Consider the following 18589-nt stretch of genomic DNA (forward strand, 5'->3'; position numbering starts at 1 on the left):
TTTTTTGCTGATCCGAAAATTGATCCGATCCGTGACTCAAAACCGTGATCCAATCCGAACCGTGAGATTTTTAATCCGTTGCACCATTAGTAATCAGGACCCTACCATTCTCAACAAAAGAAATGGAACACAAACGTAAAAATAGATAAATAAATAAATACACTGACCTCTTAAAGCCTGATGAAGACCAACTGGGTCTTCATCAACTCAGGGAAGATATATGGGAAAGAAGGCCAGACACCAACTAGGAAGAAACAGAATGACAAACAGAAAGTGTTGGGAAGGTTACTTTTAACATTTATTCCACTACAGATTAAATAATACATGCTCCAAATGTATTTTGTAACGTATTCCGTTAAGTTACTCATTGAGAGTAACGTATTCTGAATACTTTGGATTACTGGATATATTGTCATGCTGTTTACAACTACATGAATGTTCTATTGCTGTGTGATTTATTACTATTACTGAAGGTTACTCGCCATACTAATACCAACTAGATTTTCAAATCTTAATATAAAATGAGTAACAATAGGGTGGACATTAGGCAAGGCTACACTTTTTGCAGTGATCTGGTAGAAAAAACTATTTCTGTATCAGTCAAATGTTTTCTTTTTGTCTGTTTATAATCATGTGGAACTGCACATGATTATGTGCAGCTAGCAGGTTGTTAATGCTATCCATCAAGTCTAAAAACAGCATGTTAATATGTGGAGATCCTGAAGGGTGCTCCAAAAATTATCAGATTATATTTTAAATATTTATTCAATTCAGATTAGTTCAAATCAGTTCAAATTATCTTTTTTTAAAACATGTATATCATGTATAATGTTTTTATGTCATGTTTAATTTCCATTGCAAATATTAATCGCAGTTACATTAAGAGAGGATGGCAGTAAAAATGACAGCTGCGATGTCATCAAGTACACTGCCATTCCAATTGTAGAACAATCGCGCTGCGTTCTCGGGAAGTCTGGACTCATGTGTGAACTTAGGAAGTCCGGACTAGAGAGAACGCAAGTACAGACCTGCGTACATGAGTATTTAGAAACGGCCTAACAGTCTGCAGTCAGCTAACGGCAGCTAACAATGTTAGCTCAGTGACGAGTTCATTAATAAATAAATATAAATAAAAATCAAATAGCAATAGTACATTGAAGATACTGAAGATTCACACATCCTATTCTTATTATGAAGTGGTGTCGGAATTTCCAAATAAGAGATCCTGCCCGTGGATGCTGGCTCTGGGTCCGTTGTGTAACTGACGTCACCAGCGTTAACGGGACGCTTACATTAGAGCCTTTTTTTGCATGTTTTGTACTGTATTAATCCCAGATGGAAATTGAGTAAAAAAAAATAAAAATTAAAACAAGAGCCGCGAGTTGTTCTCAAACCTGCGCCGGCTGCTCTAACCATGCTCATCCAACTGAGCTAAACCTACACCCGACTGCATTTTATAACAGAAATTGGAGAAGGCATAGAAAGGGGATAGCCAAACAGATGGTTTGAGAGACGAGTAAAGGAAGCCTTCAGTATCTACTGTAAACAACCATCATTAAACAGAGAACGACACCACCTGTCAACCGCCTACAATGCAGTCTTGAGATCCCTTCCCAGGTGCTTAAACCCTCTCAGACCTTCAGGTGACCTTGGTTACACTTCATAAAGCTTGTGTAAATGCAGTGGACATATTGCTGTAACCAGATGCAGCAACATTCTCTATTTAATTAGCTAATTATTTTAATTAATCATCTTATTAGAGTAAGTAGTGTTGATTAATACCTTGTTGGTCATGTTGGGACTTTGAGGCAGTTCAAGTTCCTGTTGTTGAGAATAGAATGAACTTAATTATATCTTCACTAGAAATTATTAATCATTCATATCTACAGCATTTCTACAAGTGGACAGTTTATCTGCGGCAAGGCCAGCATGGGCTTCAAATGGTAATAGTGGTGCTTCTAATACAGTAAGGACCACTAATGCTGCTGTTGGAGGATATCAGTGTCACTGCAGCTGTATAACTATCTCCACCTACTCGGTTCAGGATAATGGGCTGACAGTGGTTACAGCAGCATCAGCACACCGGTTCTAAGTACCACCTTGACATGTATCTTATTGGACTGCCATCAGGTTGAGCAGCACTGCTAGATAAAGCAATAGAAGGGCACATCCACCCACAGGTAATTTCTTTTTCTGCTGATGGGGGATACACATATGTCAGAACGTTAACTGTGAGTTGGTGTTTGCAAAGAGAAGAAATTCTCCAGTGTAATTCATTTAGAGCAAATGCATTCATCTGCATAAATACCACCGGATAACACCGGATAACACCGCATTTGTCTCAGTGACACTGATGCCTAAGAAAAGCTGTGATCTGTTTTGATTCTTTTTTTTTCTGGGTTGTTTATGTTGGCTAAGATTTGGCACCCAGCGAGTCCTGTTGGATTCCAGTGGGATCAAAGATGTATTATTGTACAGTGTGTCGCAGAGGGTCGGGATAATATGGGGGAAACAAACCTTGGAAGTAAATTCAGCAGGGAGGAATTAACATCTGTTGTTTTCTCTGCCAAGGCTGTTTCAGCATGGGGTTCCTTAGTGAAAGATCAGAAAAAAACAAGACTGTTTTCCCCAAATTGAACATTTAAAGCACTCAGACTATACTGACACAGATTCGGGATGAGATGTGATTGAACAAGTAAACTAGGTTATTATGAGATCGAGGGTAGCTTGTTTATTGGCATTCTAAGATCAGGTCATGCTGAAATGCGCTTCACATTCATTTAATTTACTGACCTGTGATTGATTTGTCTCTTTTCTTCAGCGTTTTCAATGATTTTAGTTTTCATGTTGAAATAAAGAAAGAAATAATAATAGAATAGAAGTAATAAAGAAAGAAGATAGTTGTACTGCTACACCGCAGCTTCCTAGGGAACAGGAAAGTAATGTTCAAAGGTCCAAGCAAAGTTTGGACACACTCTGATTGAGTAAAGTTTATACAGTGGAAATACAAATCAAGCACAGCTCAACCAGGGCAAATGGGTGCTAATTAATCAACAAACAAAAAGTTTAATTCTTGCAGAAATACCCCAACCTACCTAATTATTCTACTTAAAAATAATAAAATGGAAGTGAGGTCAACAGAGAGAAAGATCTAACTCTTGGCTCATTCTCCAGGGAATAGCAAGAGGATAAAGAACTATAAAAAACAATGCAAAAGAATTCTAACCCTACCCTGAACTCTGTTTGTCTCACATATAGTTACTCACAAAGAGCAGAGATCGTTTAGGTGCTCATACTAAATCACAGCTGCCTTGAATGGCAAGTTGGCAGCCCTTTAAAAAAACAGAAATATATATATTCTGAGGGTGCAGCATAGAACTATGGCACTGATCCAATCAGTTGGTGACAGAAGCCAGAATGGAGAAGAAGCAGAAAGGGGAGGAAGGCAGGATGAGGAACAAGTGCATGCCCCAATCAGGAAAAGGTAGCACTCCTTCACAGCATATAAAACAGTCAAATTAAAGATTCTACAAGAGGAAGGAGTGCAACATCCCAGTGCTATGGTCGTACAATTTGTGGTCTGGCCTGAGAAGCCAAAAAGTTGATCACAAAAGCAAAGGTGGAGTAAAATGTGGGCTTTGTTTAGGCCATGCTGTAACATTTTCACTACCAGCCATCTGAATAAGCTGTTCTTGTGAGGGTTTTGTTAGTCATAGATGGTTAAATAATATCAATATCTGGATTGCAGAAAACAGAAAATCCTGAACTGTTGTTGAAGATTCTCTATAGTAGAGAAAACCTGTCCAAACAACATGAACAAATATTAGAACATGCTAGTCAGCTCGATTTCCTTTGCATCATCTCAGATTTTTGATGCCAGACTGGCAGACCAGCATATGATTGATGAGGGCAAGAAAAATGCAATTTGCAATCTATCTGTTTAGAGAATGCTAACTGTTAATTGCCATTTTAGGGTGGTTTATAGTTTTTAGCCTCTAATGTGGTGGCTGCTACAACCCATCAGCTATTTGTTTCAAGGCCTGCAACTTTTGCTGTCACCACTAGTGACACTAATTCTTAAGATTAAGGGTGTGGTTTCATTAATTAACAGGTTGCAGACACAAGGGGCTTGAGACAGTTTTCTAATTAGAGCCGCAGAACAACACTTAAACATGAGTTTTCCATGGGCAAAGGTAGCCAATGTGGGGCCTGTAGCAATTTTGCCCTTTTGGATCCCCAAGAGGAAATTCTCTGGGTACCCGACAGTGGGCTTGCTCACAGAAAACCCTCTGTGGCTGCTTTGTGGGTTAGCCCATACAGGCCCCATAGTAGTTTTACCCTGAAGGTCCCCCATTACAGTTTTCTGTGGGCAACCCATAATAGTCTTGCCCATAGAAAACCTATATAGCGACCCAAAATAGCCCGTTGCAGGCTACTGTGGGCACACATTTTCTGCCCCAGATTAAAATATGTGCTGAGCTATGACATAGACTCTGCAACAAAGTTTATGCTTCAGTTTTGGTGAATAAAATTCTAGTACTTTATTAGTGTGTTACTTGCTACTTATTAGCAGGTATGAATGCAACTTTCTAACAAAGCTTATCAGTGTTTGCCGATAACTTAAGACTTACACTTGTAGTCCAAAAATTGTAACCTTTGGCTGCAGTCAAAAAGATAACATTTAGGCTTTAAGCCTGCATATGAGAGTTGATTATTTCTTTTTTGCTTCTTATCTATAGTCTAACACTGTACACCACTTTCCTTTTTGCAGACAGGCAGAATAATATGAAGGCTTTAGATGTGTTTGAGTGATCAGGAGTATTGCAGAGCCTGGAAATGGGGGTTATGGCCCCAATGTATCCATCTTCATCCATCTATAATCTCATTGTACGCGTTAGATTCAGTGCACACATTGCCACCATCTTCAGCACCCCCTGGTCCGCGTGACCACATCCACATCCAGACTGCTAATTGGCAAGGAACTGTGGGTCTCCAGGGAACTCATTCCAGATGAGTCCTGCTGCCTGAGCCTCTGTTGGATGTTCAGAAGGAAATGGGCCCTCGAGGGTGCAAAGGAGGGATTGTCAAGATGAGATTCACTCACTCACACACCCACAGTGGCATACATGCTTTGTTTTGCGACTGTATGTTGGAAGCAGTATACGTGTATTACTCAGCGTGTTGTGACAGCTTGTGGACAGCGTGGACTGCTTTTTGTCACGTCTTATCCAGGTCAGCTGTCAGAAAAATGCTGAGACGATAGTTGTGGCAAGTTTGACACAGATTTGAGTCTCGTCTTCACTTTCTTGAGCTCAGAGTGCACAGATGTCTTCTGGGAAAAGTCATGCAGAAGCACCATTATATTCTGTATGCTGCCTATTTAAGATATCTTGATTTCATAATGGGTCATTTTTTAACTATTTTTGTGTTTTATAACTTCATTTCTTTTCATATCAGGAAACACAGTGGGGTTGGAGCCTTTTTGGAGTCAATTAATACACATTCATGTTTGACTATCAGGCACCCATTGAATTCGTTGATATTTTTAAATTCTGCTGTTCTTCAGATATGTTCCCTACTGTATTTTTTAAAAAGATTTTAAAGACTTTATGAATCTCCTAGAAAAAAAAACAAAGGTTATGTAGCAGCCTCGTGCATACTCTGTCATGCTACTGCAGTTGTTTTCTGTGTGTGTAGGTATTTAATAGTTTTTTCAAAAGTACAAAAAACACAGGTAGTGGCTACAGTAGACACGTTTGCTCTTCTCTGCGACTGGTTGGCAGACCAACCACTGCACAAGCAAGAGTAGCCTACAGAGCAATTGCACCACATGATTTGTACACTTGCTCCATCTGGCAATAGAGGCAGCTAGATGGGCTGTCTGTAGCTCACCCAGGTTTACCAACAGTGCCAACATGCTTATAAAGCACTTGGAATGCTCAAGTGGAGTAGAATAGGGCTATATAAGAACCATCTAACCATCTACTGAGCATACACGTCATGGATGGTGAACTTTCTATTTCCAAAGACTAAGTGCTTCAAAGAAGCTTGCTATACTTCAGACACATTGATCAACACCCAAGGGTGAAGCAGAACTCTATAGTCAATGTTTCAAAAAATATTTTTTCTGGTTTCTTCTATGGTTTATTAGTTATCTACCTGGCAACATAACAGTATCCATACCCACTACATGCCAGCTGCCATCAACTTTTAATGATGGAAATGATTAAATCAGCAGGTCTATTTGCTATGGACTAGGCCAGGTAAAACTGTTGCTAAGGAACAAAGCGTAGACTGATAGAAGAAGAAGAGTGTGGTTCACACAGAGATTTAATGTCATTCTCATTAAATATTAATGTACTTCTTATAAATGACATTTCCATGCTGTGTGACCATTTAACTCATGTAAACTCACACTTTGGTGGGTGGTGGTAAAACACAGAAATATGCAGCAACGGTATATGTGGCTCCATATCAGACATCGACAGGGTTGTTTGTAGACATACTCAGAAATTGCTAGTAAATCACTACATCTCAAGTTATACATTACAAGCAGCTCTTATAGTATATTCAGCCTCATTCATTCAGGCCTAGTGACAGGTGTAGTGAGTCGTAGTTGCCAGAAGATCGCAGACAGCTCCCCAGTCCTATATGACTGTGGTCTACACTGTATTCATGCTTTCTATCAGATACTTTTTAAAGGCTATATTTCTTCAATTAAACTAGAGATGCACAAATTGCAGTTTTATCGGCCGATTGTCATTTACCATTTTTTGTAAGTGTGACCTGCGGATACTGTATTTTGCCAATTATGATTTTCTTTGTATGTCCAATAACTGACAGCCTATACAAAGAAAAGTCAGGTTTTCTTAAATGCAAATTTGTGTTTGTATAATAAAATAAATTATTAAACTTGGACCTTTTCCCAACTTGCAAATTGCAAAATAAAAAGAGCCGCTGTACATATATTTATTTTACTTTACCAAACACAAGCAGACACAACAGATTTATATAACAAAACAAATCTTACATGATTTTCCAGTTTCATAGATAACAGGACAGGATTTCTTTTTTTTTTTTTCCCCACTTCTTCTTAGTGTGTTCGTGCTTGTAACTCATTGTTGGTAAGCATTTCCAACATTAGGCTGTGCTGTGCAACAGCAGCAGGAATCTGAATAACTTGTGTAACTTCACAGTATTAATTTACTGAATGTGTCGGGCATGGAGAGCTTGTTCTGTGCTTTACCTCAGCTGTCATCTTTGTAAACAATTGATGTTGCGATAGTCGTCACTGATGAATAAAATGCTCTTCCTGTTTACTGTGTCCTCAGGAAAAGGTGACGTGTTCGGAGATGTCTTTTGGAAAGAAACGACTCTTGCACATGCGTGTGCAAATGTTAGAGCGCTTACCTACTGTGACCTCCACGTCATCAAGAGGGAAGCTTTGCTCAAAGTTTTGGAGTTTTACAGTTCCTTCGCCAACTCTTTCTCCCGCAACCTCATCCTCACCTGTAACTTGCGCAAGCGGGTAAGGCATTCAGCTCTTTGTACATGGTACATAAGTAGTAATAATAACAGACATCACTCCACTTTGCAGTCTGACAAACCTTTCTTGCTGCTTTCTGTGTAGGTGGATGTATTTATGACTTCTTCTCACATCACTGACAGTCAAATTGTTCTTTATTTGACTTCACAGTTGGTTTTAGAGAACCTATTCTCTAAAGCCAACTTTAGAATTTTTTTTTAGGTTTTCAAATAGTTAAAAGGAAACAGGTAGAAATGAGCCTAGATACTAAACTCTACCAGTTCTGCCAAGAAGAGAAGAATGGTCAAACATTCAGCCAGAATTATGCAAAAGCTGTTGATGGCTACCAAAAATATCTTGTTGAGGTACAGCTTTCTAACAGATAACCAAAGGTTAAATGTCCAAGGGTGTATGTATGTATGTATTTGACCCTGTGTGTGTGGATTAGGGAAAATCCAAAAATAAACTCAAACTTGTAGAGTTTATTTTGGATTTGGATTAAGTTGTATGCTGTAAATCCTTTCACCCTGTAAAAAGATCAGTTTAAGAGATCATTAATAGCTCAAAATCACCATGAGTACATGACCACAACTGTGCATAGACCCATCAAATAAAACAAATAAAAAACACATAAAAAGTTTGGGGATTTTGTAAATTTAAGCAAAGTGACACATCTACATCTTTACTTCATTAATAAGTAGACAGTATTGTTGATGCACTGACGCTGTTGTGACAACAACCGTACTCATCAGTGCAACAGCACAATTGACTCATAGCTTTTCAGGCTTCGCTGCTGTTGACAGGGTCAGTAGTAGTGGCACCTAAATTTTGTACTTAGTCTACCAACCCAAGCTGTCTGCTCCTCTGGCCAATAGCATCAAGCAATGACTGGACTTCCACTCCCCGCAGAAAGCCAAGATGATGTAGATTAGAGAGCAAGATCAGATTATCATGCAGGTTGGTTGTTGAATTACGTCTGTGCTGTAGCAGTGTCTGCTGATGCTAGACACCAACACAAACATGTCACGGTGACACTGAATTTTTAAAACAGTCAGGTAAAGAGAAGCACACAGCACTGCTTATGTACCAGAGGGGGCATTCTGTGTTGTTGCAAAACAACAGCTCACTTTTTTATAGTAAGGTTTTTTTTTTTTAATATTACAGCTTTGATACACTTTGACTAACATGATATATCTTCAATACAACTTCCTTTGCTGCCACAGCCATGCTCTAGTGACAAATATATCCAAACACAAAGTTTGACATTAGTAGTCACGAGTCCCCATTTGAAGGTTCTGGTAAATCTTGTTTTTATGTGACAAGTCTGCGTGAGATTTCTTGCTTTTGAAATATCAAAAACATTGCAACTGGAAAAACGATAAAACATTCAAGTTCAGGTGTCATATACACTACTTTCTATGTAGTGATCAAGCCTTTAAGTTCAGTTTGATGGCTTGTTGGATGCTGGTGATAGTGAGAATGAATCTTTAGGCTGGTTAGCTTTCTAAGCTTTTTTGCTCACTGTAATAGTGACTGAGCAGTGTGAATGTTTAACAGCAAGTATTTTAATTTCTGACGCCATGCTTTACTTGTCAATTTCATGCAATCAACTCTAAATCTAGAACACATTTGAGCCAAAGCTCTATTTTCTCTGGAAAAGTGGGATATTATTTGGAAATTTGGAAAGTTTTGACGTTCCAAATAAGAGAAAAGTATGGCTCAGCTGGGGCTGAATTCATTAAAAACAGATCGATACAGTTGAGCAAATTTGACTTGCTAAATATCTTATAAGTTTTCTACTGCAGTGTGAGCAGACTTGTAGCCTCAGTGGTTTTATGGCCACAGACATGTGTTTTTTGCCTTTTTACCAGAGAAGCATGATCATTTCTGATACCGTTGCTCATCTTTTGTAAAACTGTGAAGCTTCAAGCAGAAGTTTCACAGCCACACATGAGGCTTGTTGTTTAGGTTTTTAGGGATTTCTGTGCTCTCTCTCTCTTTTTTGAGAGAAATTTGAAAGTACGGGCTTGCGAACACAAGTCCTAATCAAACACTATTCTCTGCCATTCTGGCGCATTTTCTATTTTTTCTTCACACACATCATATTGTCTGATTTTCTTTCATAACAAGTCTGTTGTTGTTGTTTACTTGTCGTGTTTCATATTTCATAGTCCCTCAGCTCAGTAGGTTTTTTTTCCATTTAAGTGTGGCTTAAATGTGATAAATTATACATACAATACAGATAGCCTCATTGTGTCCTGCACCCTTTTGCCCATTTTTACTGACATTCAAACAGGAAATCTTGTCTTTCTCTGAAGCAGGTTTCGCTGCAGTTTGTTTGTATTCATGTCTTTTAGTATGTAGTTTACCGTTTATTGATGGCCACATGAACACCTTTTATTTTGTCCCTTAAACCTGCATCTAGAGTACATGAACATGTTGATGTATATTGTAACTAATAACACAAGACATTTTGTATTTTGGATAATATGTTTACCTTTTAACCTTTGTATTTTTGGCATCTTCCCACCATAATAATCTATAATACATAGTACACTGTCAGTTGTTGTTTAAATATGTATGTATGCAATTCAATTTTATTTATATGTGCCAAATCACAACAACAGTCACCTCAATGCGCCTTATATTGTATGGCCCTAGCTGAGCCATACATACAGAGAAAAAAACCCAACATTCATATGACCCCCTGTGAGCAAGTACTTTGGCGACAGCAGGAAGGAAAAACTCCCTTTTAACAGGAAGAAACCTCCGGCAGAACCAGGCTCAGGGAGGGGCGGGGCCATCTGCTGCGACCGGTTGGGGTGAGAGAAGGAAGACAGGATAAAGACATGCTGTGGAAGAGAGACAGAGATTAATAACAAGTATGATTCAGTGCAGAGAGGTTTATTAACACATAGTGAGTGAGAAAGGTGACTGAAGAAGAAATACTCAATGCATCATGGGAGTCCCCCAGCAGCCTACACCTATTGCAACATATCTAAGGGAGGATTCAGGGTCACCTGGTCCAGCCCTAAATATATGCTTTAGCAAAAAGGAACGTTTTTGGCCTAATCTTAAAAGTAGAGATAGTGTCTGTCTCCTGAATCCAAACTGGAAGCTCTCCCTCCCATTCTACTTTTAAATACTCTAGGAACAACAAGCAGGCCTGCAGTGCGAGAGCAAAGTGCTCTAATAGGGTGATATGGTACTACAAGGTCATTAAGATAGGATGAGGCCTGATTATTTAAGTCATTAACAGCAGGATTTTGAATTCAATTCTGGATTTAACAGGGACCCATTTTGGATTAACTGAAGGATTTTCAGGGAGTTTTTAAGACATCCTGATAATAATGAATTTCAGTAGTCCAGCCTAGAAGTAATAAATGCATTAACTAGTTTTTCAGGGTCACTTTGAGACAGGATACTTCTAATTTTAGAGATGATGTAAACATGTGGGTGAACATGTTTACATCCAAATTCAAGATATCATTTCTATATCATTAAGTTGCTTGAAGACGTTTCACCTCTCATCCAAGAAGCTTCTTCAGTCCAGACACTTTTCTTTGCAAGCTCCTTTGACTGATGCTATATTTATTCTGAATTTCAAATTATGTTGGAATGTAAACCTATCATATGTGCCTTTTACTTCTTTTATTTGTTCAATTCTTTTTCTTTACCTGTAATTTATGTACATGCAAATTGCTTTTAAGCAATAATTGTTATTATTGAAAATAATGCTGAAAATAATAGCAACAAATTTGTTATGTTTCTTGTAAAATAATAATTTTTTATTGAAGATAAGTTTGGAGGGTGAAGTATACAAACCCAACTCTTTAGGAAACAGTAAAAAAAACTAAACAAACCATTATTGTCAGTCTATTCAGGACATAGAGACTGACAACAATTCACTCCCACAGTAACACTGATGGCCAGCGTACAAACTCCAAGCAGAGAGGCCCCAGCAGGTTGGCAGATTTAAACTCAGGACTGTCTTGATGTCAACCTTTCACCATTGCACCCCTCTAAACAGAAACTCCACCCAAATACTTACTGAAAATATAAAATTCCAAAATGCAAAAAGACCTGTAAGCTAAAGGTCTATCAGAGGCTTTAATCCTCTTCATCTAGCTGCTCCATCATCCTATATCTAGCATCCACTTCTGTCACACCAGCCATCTACATGTCTTAAAATACTGTAATTTAAGAAATTAATTAGTTAATGATTTGGCAGTCCATCTATGACCTTTGACTAAATTTAGTTTATTACTTGACATTAACTTGTCAAAATCTGAATGAGAGTTAAACATTGCATATAAACTTTCCAATTTCTCTAATTAAAATTCTGAAATATCAGAGTAATGAAAAAGAACTACTCCATACATTTGAAACCTACAATCACGTGACAATAATGGGATTAATGTTGTTTGTAAAGCTCACCAGTGTTCATCATGGCTCATCATGTTTTAATAATTCATGCGCATACCAAGGGTCAATTGAATTTCCTATGTCTTCCTTATAATTACATTTTAATTATATTAATTTTGTTTAATAATTATGTTTCTACCAAATACTATTAAGTCTCTGGGCAAAATATTACTTTAAGAAGTGAAAAGAGAGGAAAAAAATACATTTCTGGTTTTCTGATGGAGGCTGGAGCGTAATTTTTCTACTTTTCCATGTATACTTGTCCTGTCTGGTCCTTATGAACTGAGAACAACTCAGTTTCAGTTGTTATTTTAGTAATGAGTGCATGTCAGTTAGAAAAGGACATGATGCTCATTTTCATTGCATCCCCAGTGTGTGATTTAGGCTGATTATGCAGCAGCAGTGCACTAACAAATTGCTAAGTGAAGCTTTAAAAAGTAAAAAAGACCAAAACAAAACCCCTTAACATTACAATAAGGTAGCTGCTTTAGGTTTAAACACAACCTTCCTTCATGCGTTGACAGCTTCATCACCTTCCTAAGAACTGGACTTGATTCATGAACGAGCCTTTAAACGAGCTTAGCTGCACTGGGAAGAAGTGGGAAGCAATCCCTTGTCTTTGGACGGTTCTTTTTCTAAACTGAGGTAATTGTAAAGATGGACACTTATTCGCAGTGCCCTGTAGGAATTTCACCCAGCGGTACCTTCATGTAAACATAGAGAAAGCTTTGCGGCCAGAGCTTTCTCCTCTCTTCTGTAGCTCGTTAGTTCCCAGGATGGTTGGCAGCTGCTACATTGCCGCCATGATGAAGACAAACAACTTCTGGAGGGAGCTAAGACTGGGCTTCTGGGACTGTGAGGAGACCAGAATATGTGTCAGCTCTAACTCGTTCTGTCACTCGTGGCTGGCTACCAATCTACGCCTGTAAGCACTTTACCTTCTCCCTTCAGCCCTTTCTCTTTATCATTCTCTCTTTTTTGCTGTCATGCTTTGACTTGAATTATATTTCCTCATTTTGTTGACTCCTCATTTTTCTTGTTCTCCAGTACAATATTGTTTGTTTTTGAAACTTGAATGCTAAAAGCTAAATTTTTGAACTCTGTGTTAGACAGTACTCAGTAGAGTGCCAAACGTTTTTATTTACGACCCTGCTGGAGGGCTCAAGTACCTCGTTTGGCTTTTATACATAGATGTAGATTTCTTAATGGATTGGTTCATCTAACACCTCACCTACGCAGTTTGAGCTAATTTCTTTTTAAAATGCCTTCCATTTTGGCATTTACCTTCCAAATGTGGGATAATCCATTTAACTACAAAGACACGACACAAAGTCTCACGTCCCCCAAATATTTTTTTAAATTTTCATATCTAGTTGTACCCCTGCCACACATACCCCACCAAAGTTGACTTCAACTGTGTATGTTTGAACAAACTGCTGTAGAACTCATGACATGACACAATTGGCACTACCATTTCTAAAATAACTCATTTGGTAACCATTTGATTTTGATTTAGATGCTGTACAGTCAAGGAATTCTAGCAAAAACATTCAGATGAGATGAGGTTACACTATAGCAAGACAAGGGGCCTGAAAACATAGGAATATAAACAAAGGTTTTTCTTGTTTTGGTTGTTTTTGATTTTGGATGACACTTAAATTCAAAGTTGATGATAAGGTTAGTCCTAAAGCTGTGCAGCATGTCAAGACTGTGGATCTTACTGTTGTTGAAATATTTGCTATCAAACATTGGAATTAAAAACTGATAGTAAAACACTAGACTTTTAGTACTTTAGATTACCTTGCAGCCAAAAAGAGCATTTGATTAGCTTTGCTATGCTATGGCTGAGACTCTGCATTATGTGAGTTCAGGACTGGACTGGGACAAAAAATCAGCCCGGACATTTTGACTAGAGACCAGCCCACCAGGTATTATAGGAAAAACCATAAAGCCTATGAAAACAAATGCTGTTGTGACAGTGATGTACACTATCTTGTTGGTATAAATTTATCAATCTAATAAACTTAAACCTAAAACCTTAAACGATCCTCCCTATTCTGGTATTTTAAACAGTACTTACCGGAAATATCAAACAACCTAATCAATAATTACATATACCCAACTAGCAGTGTTGCCAACTCCCAGCAAAAAAATAGGGAACCACCCCCCACCCTCTGCCTCATGACGCTTATTTGACGTAATCAACTTTCATTCTTTGCCAGGGTAAAACAAATGCACAGGAACCATTATTTTTCTACAGTAATTAAATAGATTCAACATCTTTCTTCAACAGAAGTGCAGACTGCACACATGGTGCCTTCCCAAAGGAAAAAGTACTATAGCTTACTAGGGTATATTAGACTTAATGTTTACTATATACAATAATGAATTTCTATACATTTTACATCAGATGATCACTTTGGTTGTAAGATTCAGATAATTATTTAAAAGCGAGACATTTTAAATGGGAATAAGAAAGAAAAGTATTTTTCTTTCTTATGCCCAGTGGGCTGATGGCCAGTCCACCTATGTGTGAGTTGGTGGGTCATGTTGAGGATAGACAGATTGCCATTACAGGCTTTGTGGATTTCCAAACAGTTATAATCGATTTCCATTATTTAGATGACACCTTGGCCTCCTTTGTGATCCAAAAAGAAATGGAAAAATCAGTTTCTCCAATATTTGCCATCCACTTGATTAACCACTGGTCATAGTACTTTTTAAAACACTGCACCTTTGACTAAAGCCATCAGTGTCATGCTTTTTTTAAATTGTTGTGTTTTGATGAAGTTTTTAAAAAAAAAATTGTAATCATTGGCTCTTGTGTATTACTGTCAGTATTTAGTAAATTTCCATCCTTGCTTGGCCCAGTCTGATTAGTTTCATTGGTGTTATGTTCCACAATTATGTCTTGTATTCTGTCAATTCATCACCATCACTCATCAAATGTCACGGTTTGTGGAGACAGACCGTGCGGAGATGTGTGTGGTGGACCCAGGTGCGAACACAAGTGAGGATACGGGAGTGAACTTAAACAAAAGCGAGCCTTTTATTGTGGCTGATGATCACGAAAGAAACAAACAAGAATGAGGGCAGCACAAGAGCAGTAACTAAACAGAAACCTAAACTGGGAACAAACTATGGTAAGGCTATGGCTGGGGATACAAAAGACTGGGCATGGAAACACGGAGGGTGGGAACACAGATGACGCGACACAGATTGAATGAAACACAGAGACTAAATACACATAAGGGATGATCAGGGGAAGTGGAAACACATGAGGGGGAACAGCTGATACACATGAACAGGACAGGGAAAGTGAAACTACATACACTGACATTAGACACAGACTTTCAAAGTGATACAGGAAACATGGGGATTAGACGTGACCTGAACTGAACATAACCACACAGACATGACAGGTAGACGCACGGACCAGGGAGACTGACTACAGGAGGAGATGACATAAACAACTAAGAAACAAAGGACTAAACAGCAACCTCGAAATTAACTAGATGAACTAAACTAGGGCACAAATGAATACCAAAATATATATAAGAACTCAAACACTGGGTCACAGACCCAGCCCATGACATCAAATGTGGATCACGTAGTTGATCAACCTGCTGCTGCCTCTTCTGTAGATGACTTGTCTGCTTTGACTTAAGATTTGGCTTTTGAACTTTTACTCTCTGTGTGTCTTGAATTTGGGTCCATTTCCTCCAAGTCATTAAAGAGAGGTTTAAATTGTCTTTTTTATCTAGATGTTTTTGAACTTTTTAACTTAAAAATGATATATTAACAATTAGAAAGGCAGTTTAAGTGACACTGAAAGGGGGAAGATTGTTGGTGCCAGACTGGCTTGCCAGAGTATTTCTGAAACTGATAATCTACCTGCATTATTCCACACACAAAGAAAGGTCCCCCCTAAAAAATCTTCAGTGAGCAGCAGTTCTCTGCCTTGTTGATCCCAGGGGTCCAATGTGAATGGCCAGAGTGCTTTGAGTTGATAGGGAGCCCACTTGTTACAGCCAAGGTATGAAGAAACACATCATCATGCTGAACCTCAAGGCAGATGGTCTGCAGCAGCAGAATGCTGTCAGCTAAGAATTGGAAACTGAGGCTACAACTCTTGCAGGTTCACCAAAATTGGACAATCACAGAATGGAAAACCATCATCTGTTCTAATGTGTCTCGGTTTCTGCAGTGACTTCAGGTCATCCTCTAATAGCAACATCACAAATGGCAAATTCATTGCTGATGCTGCAGTTGCAGAACACACAGCTGTATTTCTCTCTGCATTTTTCCTTCGATATTTTGTGGATGTAATTGAGAAGTGTGTCGGGGAGAAAGGATTTTTGGTCACACTGGTCACGTCTACACGTTAAGCCAGCAGCTCAATACTGCTGAGTAATTTACAGCTAAGTCTGCAGTTTCATTCTCATTAAGATGCAAAACTTGCTGGGATGCAAATTCAGAGAGGGGGTTTCTTTCTGCTGATAATAAATATTTGGTGGTATTTTTAGGTGCTTGACTCTTTTTTTTGCACAGTTGTAGTTTATGATAAAAGGCTCGGCTGTCCAGATATTTGAAAAGCACCATAAACCAAGTGTTAAAGTGTACAGTATGTCTGTTCCTTTGCAATTTGACAGTAATTAGGTCGTTTTAGGTATAAACTAATATAGACAAACGATTAGAGCTCTAATAGATTGATGCAAGTGAACCAGTCATGTTTCAACACTGAAGACATCCCAGTAATGTGACATGACTATAAATGCATGTTCATAGAGCAGACCATCGACACAAGATACACTAAAGCAATACTAATATTATATAGATGGATTTATAGTTTTTGTGCACACATTCAATTCCTGCCCCAAGTGGAGGAGTTCAAGTATCTCGGGGTCTTGTTCGCGAGTGATGGGAGAAGGGAGCCGGAGATCGACAGACGGATTGGGGCTGCGGCTGCAGTAATGCGGACGCTGCACCGGTCCGTCGTGGTGAAGAGGGAGCTGAGTGTAAAAGCGAAGCTCTCAATTTACCGGTCGATCTACGTCCCTACCCTCACCTATGGCCACGAGCTGTGGGTAGTGACCGAAAGAACGAGATCGCGGATACAAGCGGCAGGAAATGAGCTTCCTCCGAAGGGTGGCTGGCCTCTCCCTTAGAGATAGGGTGAGAAGTTCGGCCATCCGGGAGGGGCTCAGAGTAGAGCAGCTGCTGCTCCACATCGAAAGGAGCCAGCTGAGGTGGTTCGGGCATCTGGCAAGGATGCCCCCTGGGCGCCTCCTGGGTGAGGTGTTCCAGGCATGTCCCACCGGGAGGAGGCCCCGGGGCAGACCCAGGACACGCTGGAGAGATTATATCTCTCGGCTGGCCTGGGAACGCCTTGGTATTCCCCCGGACAAGCTGGAGGAGGTGGCTGGGGAGAGGGAGGTCTGGACCTCTTTGCTTAGGCTGCTACCCCCGCGACCCGACCTCGGATAAGCGGATGAAGATGGATGGATGGATGGATGGATGTATATCTTGGACCTGATGATCACAAACCAAAAATTGTGATTGTTGTTATCTTGTTGGGCTTTTTACATTTGCTCCACAGACTGGTTAGAATCAAAAAATAAATTATAATATAAATAGCTTTTTTCTTTGCCTAGTATTGGGTTAAGACTACTGTAAATGACATCAAAACCATTATAGGCAGATCCAACAGATCTCATTAGTTTAAATTACAAAGAATAGATTCTTGGATTTTAAAAAAACTAAACAAAAACACATCTAATTTTGTGTGATGAATCTTAAAAATTACAAGTTTTGTACCCCGATGTCAAAGTGGAACATATGCTCTTCAAGCAATTGCAGTCATCAAGTGTGATTGTATGTCTATAAAAGCAGAAGTTTTAGCAGTTCACTTGTGTGTATCACAGTGCCACAAGGAGTGGATGTCCCAGCGTATTCATGACGGTCAAAGAGAAAAGACGGAACAATATGGCCTGTTGTAGCCTCTTCTCTCTAATAAATAACAAGGCAGCACAGTGCAGGTTTGCAAAGCTGCACAAAACTTCCGGAGCAATTGTGTCTTCATGAGCGTAGACCAACAGTCACAGCAGATGGCCGCCCCTCCCTGAGCCTGGTTCTGCTGCAGGTTTCTTCCTGTTAAAAGGGAGTTTTTCCTTCCCACTGTCGCCAAAGTGCTTGCTCATAGGGGGTCATATGATTGTTGGGTTTTCTCTGTATCTATTATTGTAATATCTACTGTACAATATAAAGCGCTTTGAGGCGACTGTTGTTGTGATTTGGCGCTGTATAAATAAAACTGAATTGAATTGAATAAAACTTTGTGGAACATACACTTAACCTTTATCTTAGACAAGACACGTAGGGTCTTCTGTGTGTGATGTGAACATACAGTAAATGTAGTAGATATTTCTGAATTGTTCCCCACCTGCACTTTGCTATTCTGTGGCAATTGTTTTTGCCATGTAACCTACAACCGAGACTGAAATGAATTAGGATCCTGCGTTATCACAGTGCAGTTCTTGAGTTGTTTTTTAAAATCCACTCATGTTTTTCTGTGTGTTTTGAAATTAAGTATAAAGACTGCATGGAAACATCATACATCACGAAACAGGGCTGAGACAG

The 18589-nt window shown here is 39.1% G+C and overlaps 1 protein-coding gene across 1 annotated transcript in view; it reads left to right on the plus strand.

Moving 5' to 3' along the window:
- LOC102299992 (potassium voltage-gated channel subfamily H member 5) overlaps positions 1-18589 on the plus strand; it is a 189377-nt gene that overhangs the window by 118415 nt on the left and 52373 nt on the right. The window contains exon 11 of the mRNA XM_005949612.3: positions 7332-7528. Within this exon, the coding sequence (XP_005949674.2) occupies positions 7332-7528 (197 nt within the window). The remainder of the gene's footprint in view (positions 1-7331; positions 7529-18589) is intronic.

The sequence above is a fragment of the Haplochromis burtoni genome, unplaced genomic scaffold (genome assembly GCF_018398535.1).
Source record: "Haplochromis burtoni strain Fernald_Lab_line unplaced genomic scaffold, NCSU_Asbu1 Contig_416, whole genome shotgun sequence".
Classification (NCBI taxonomy): domain Eukaryota; kingdom Metazoa; phylum Chordata; class Actinopteri; order Cichliformes; family Cichlidae; genus Haplochromis; species Haplochromis burtoni.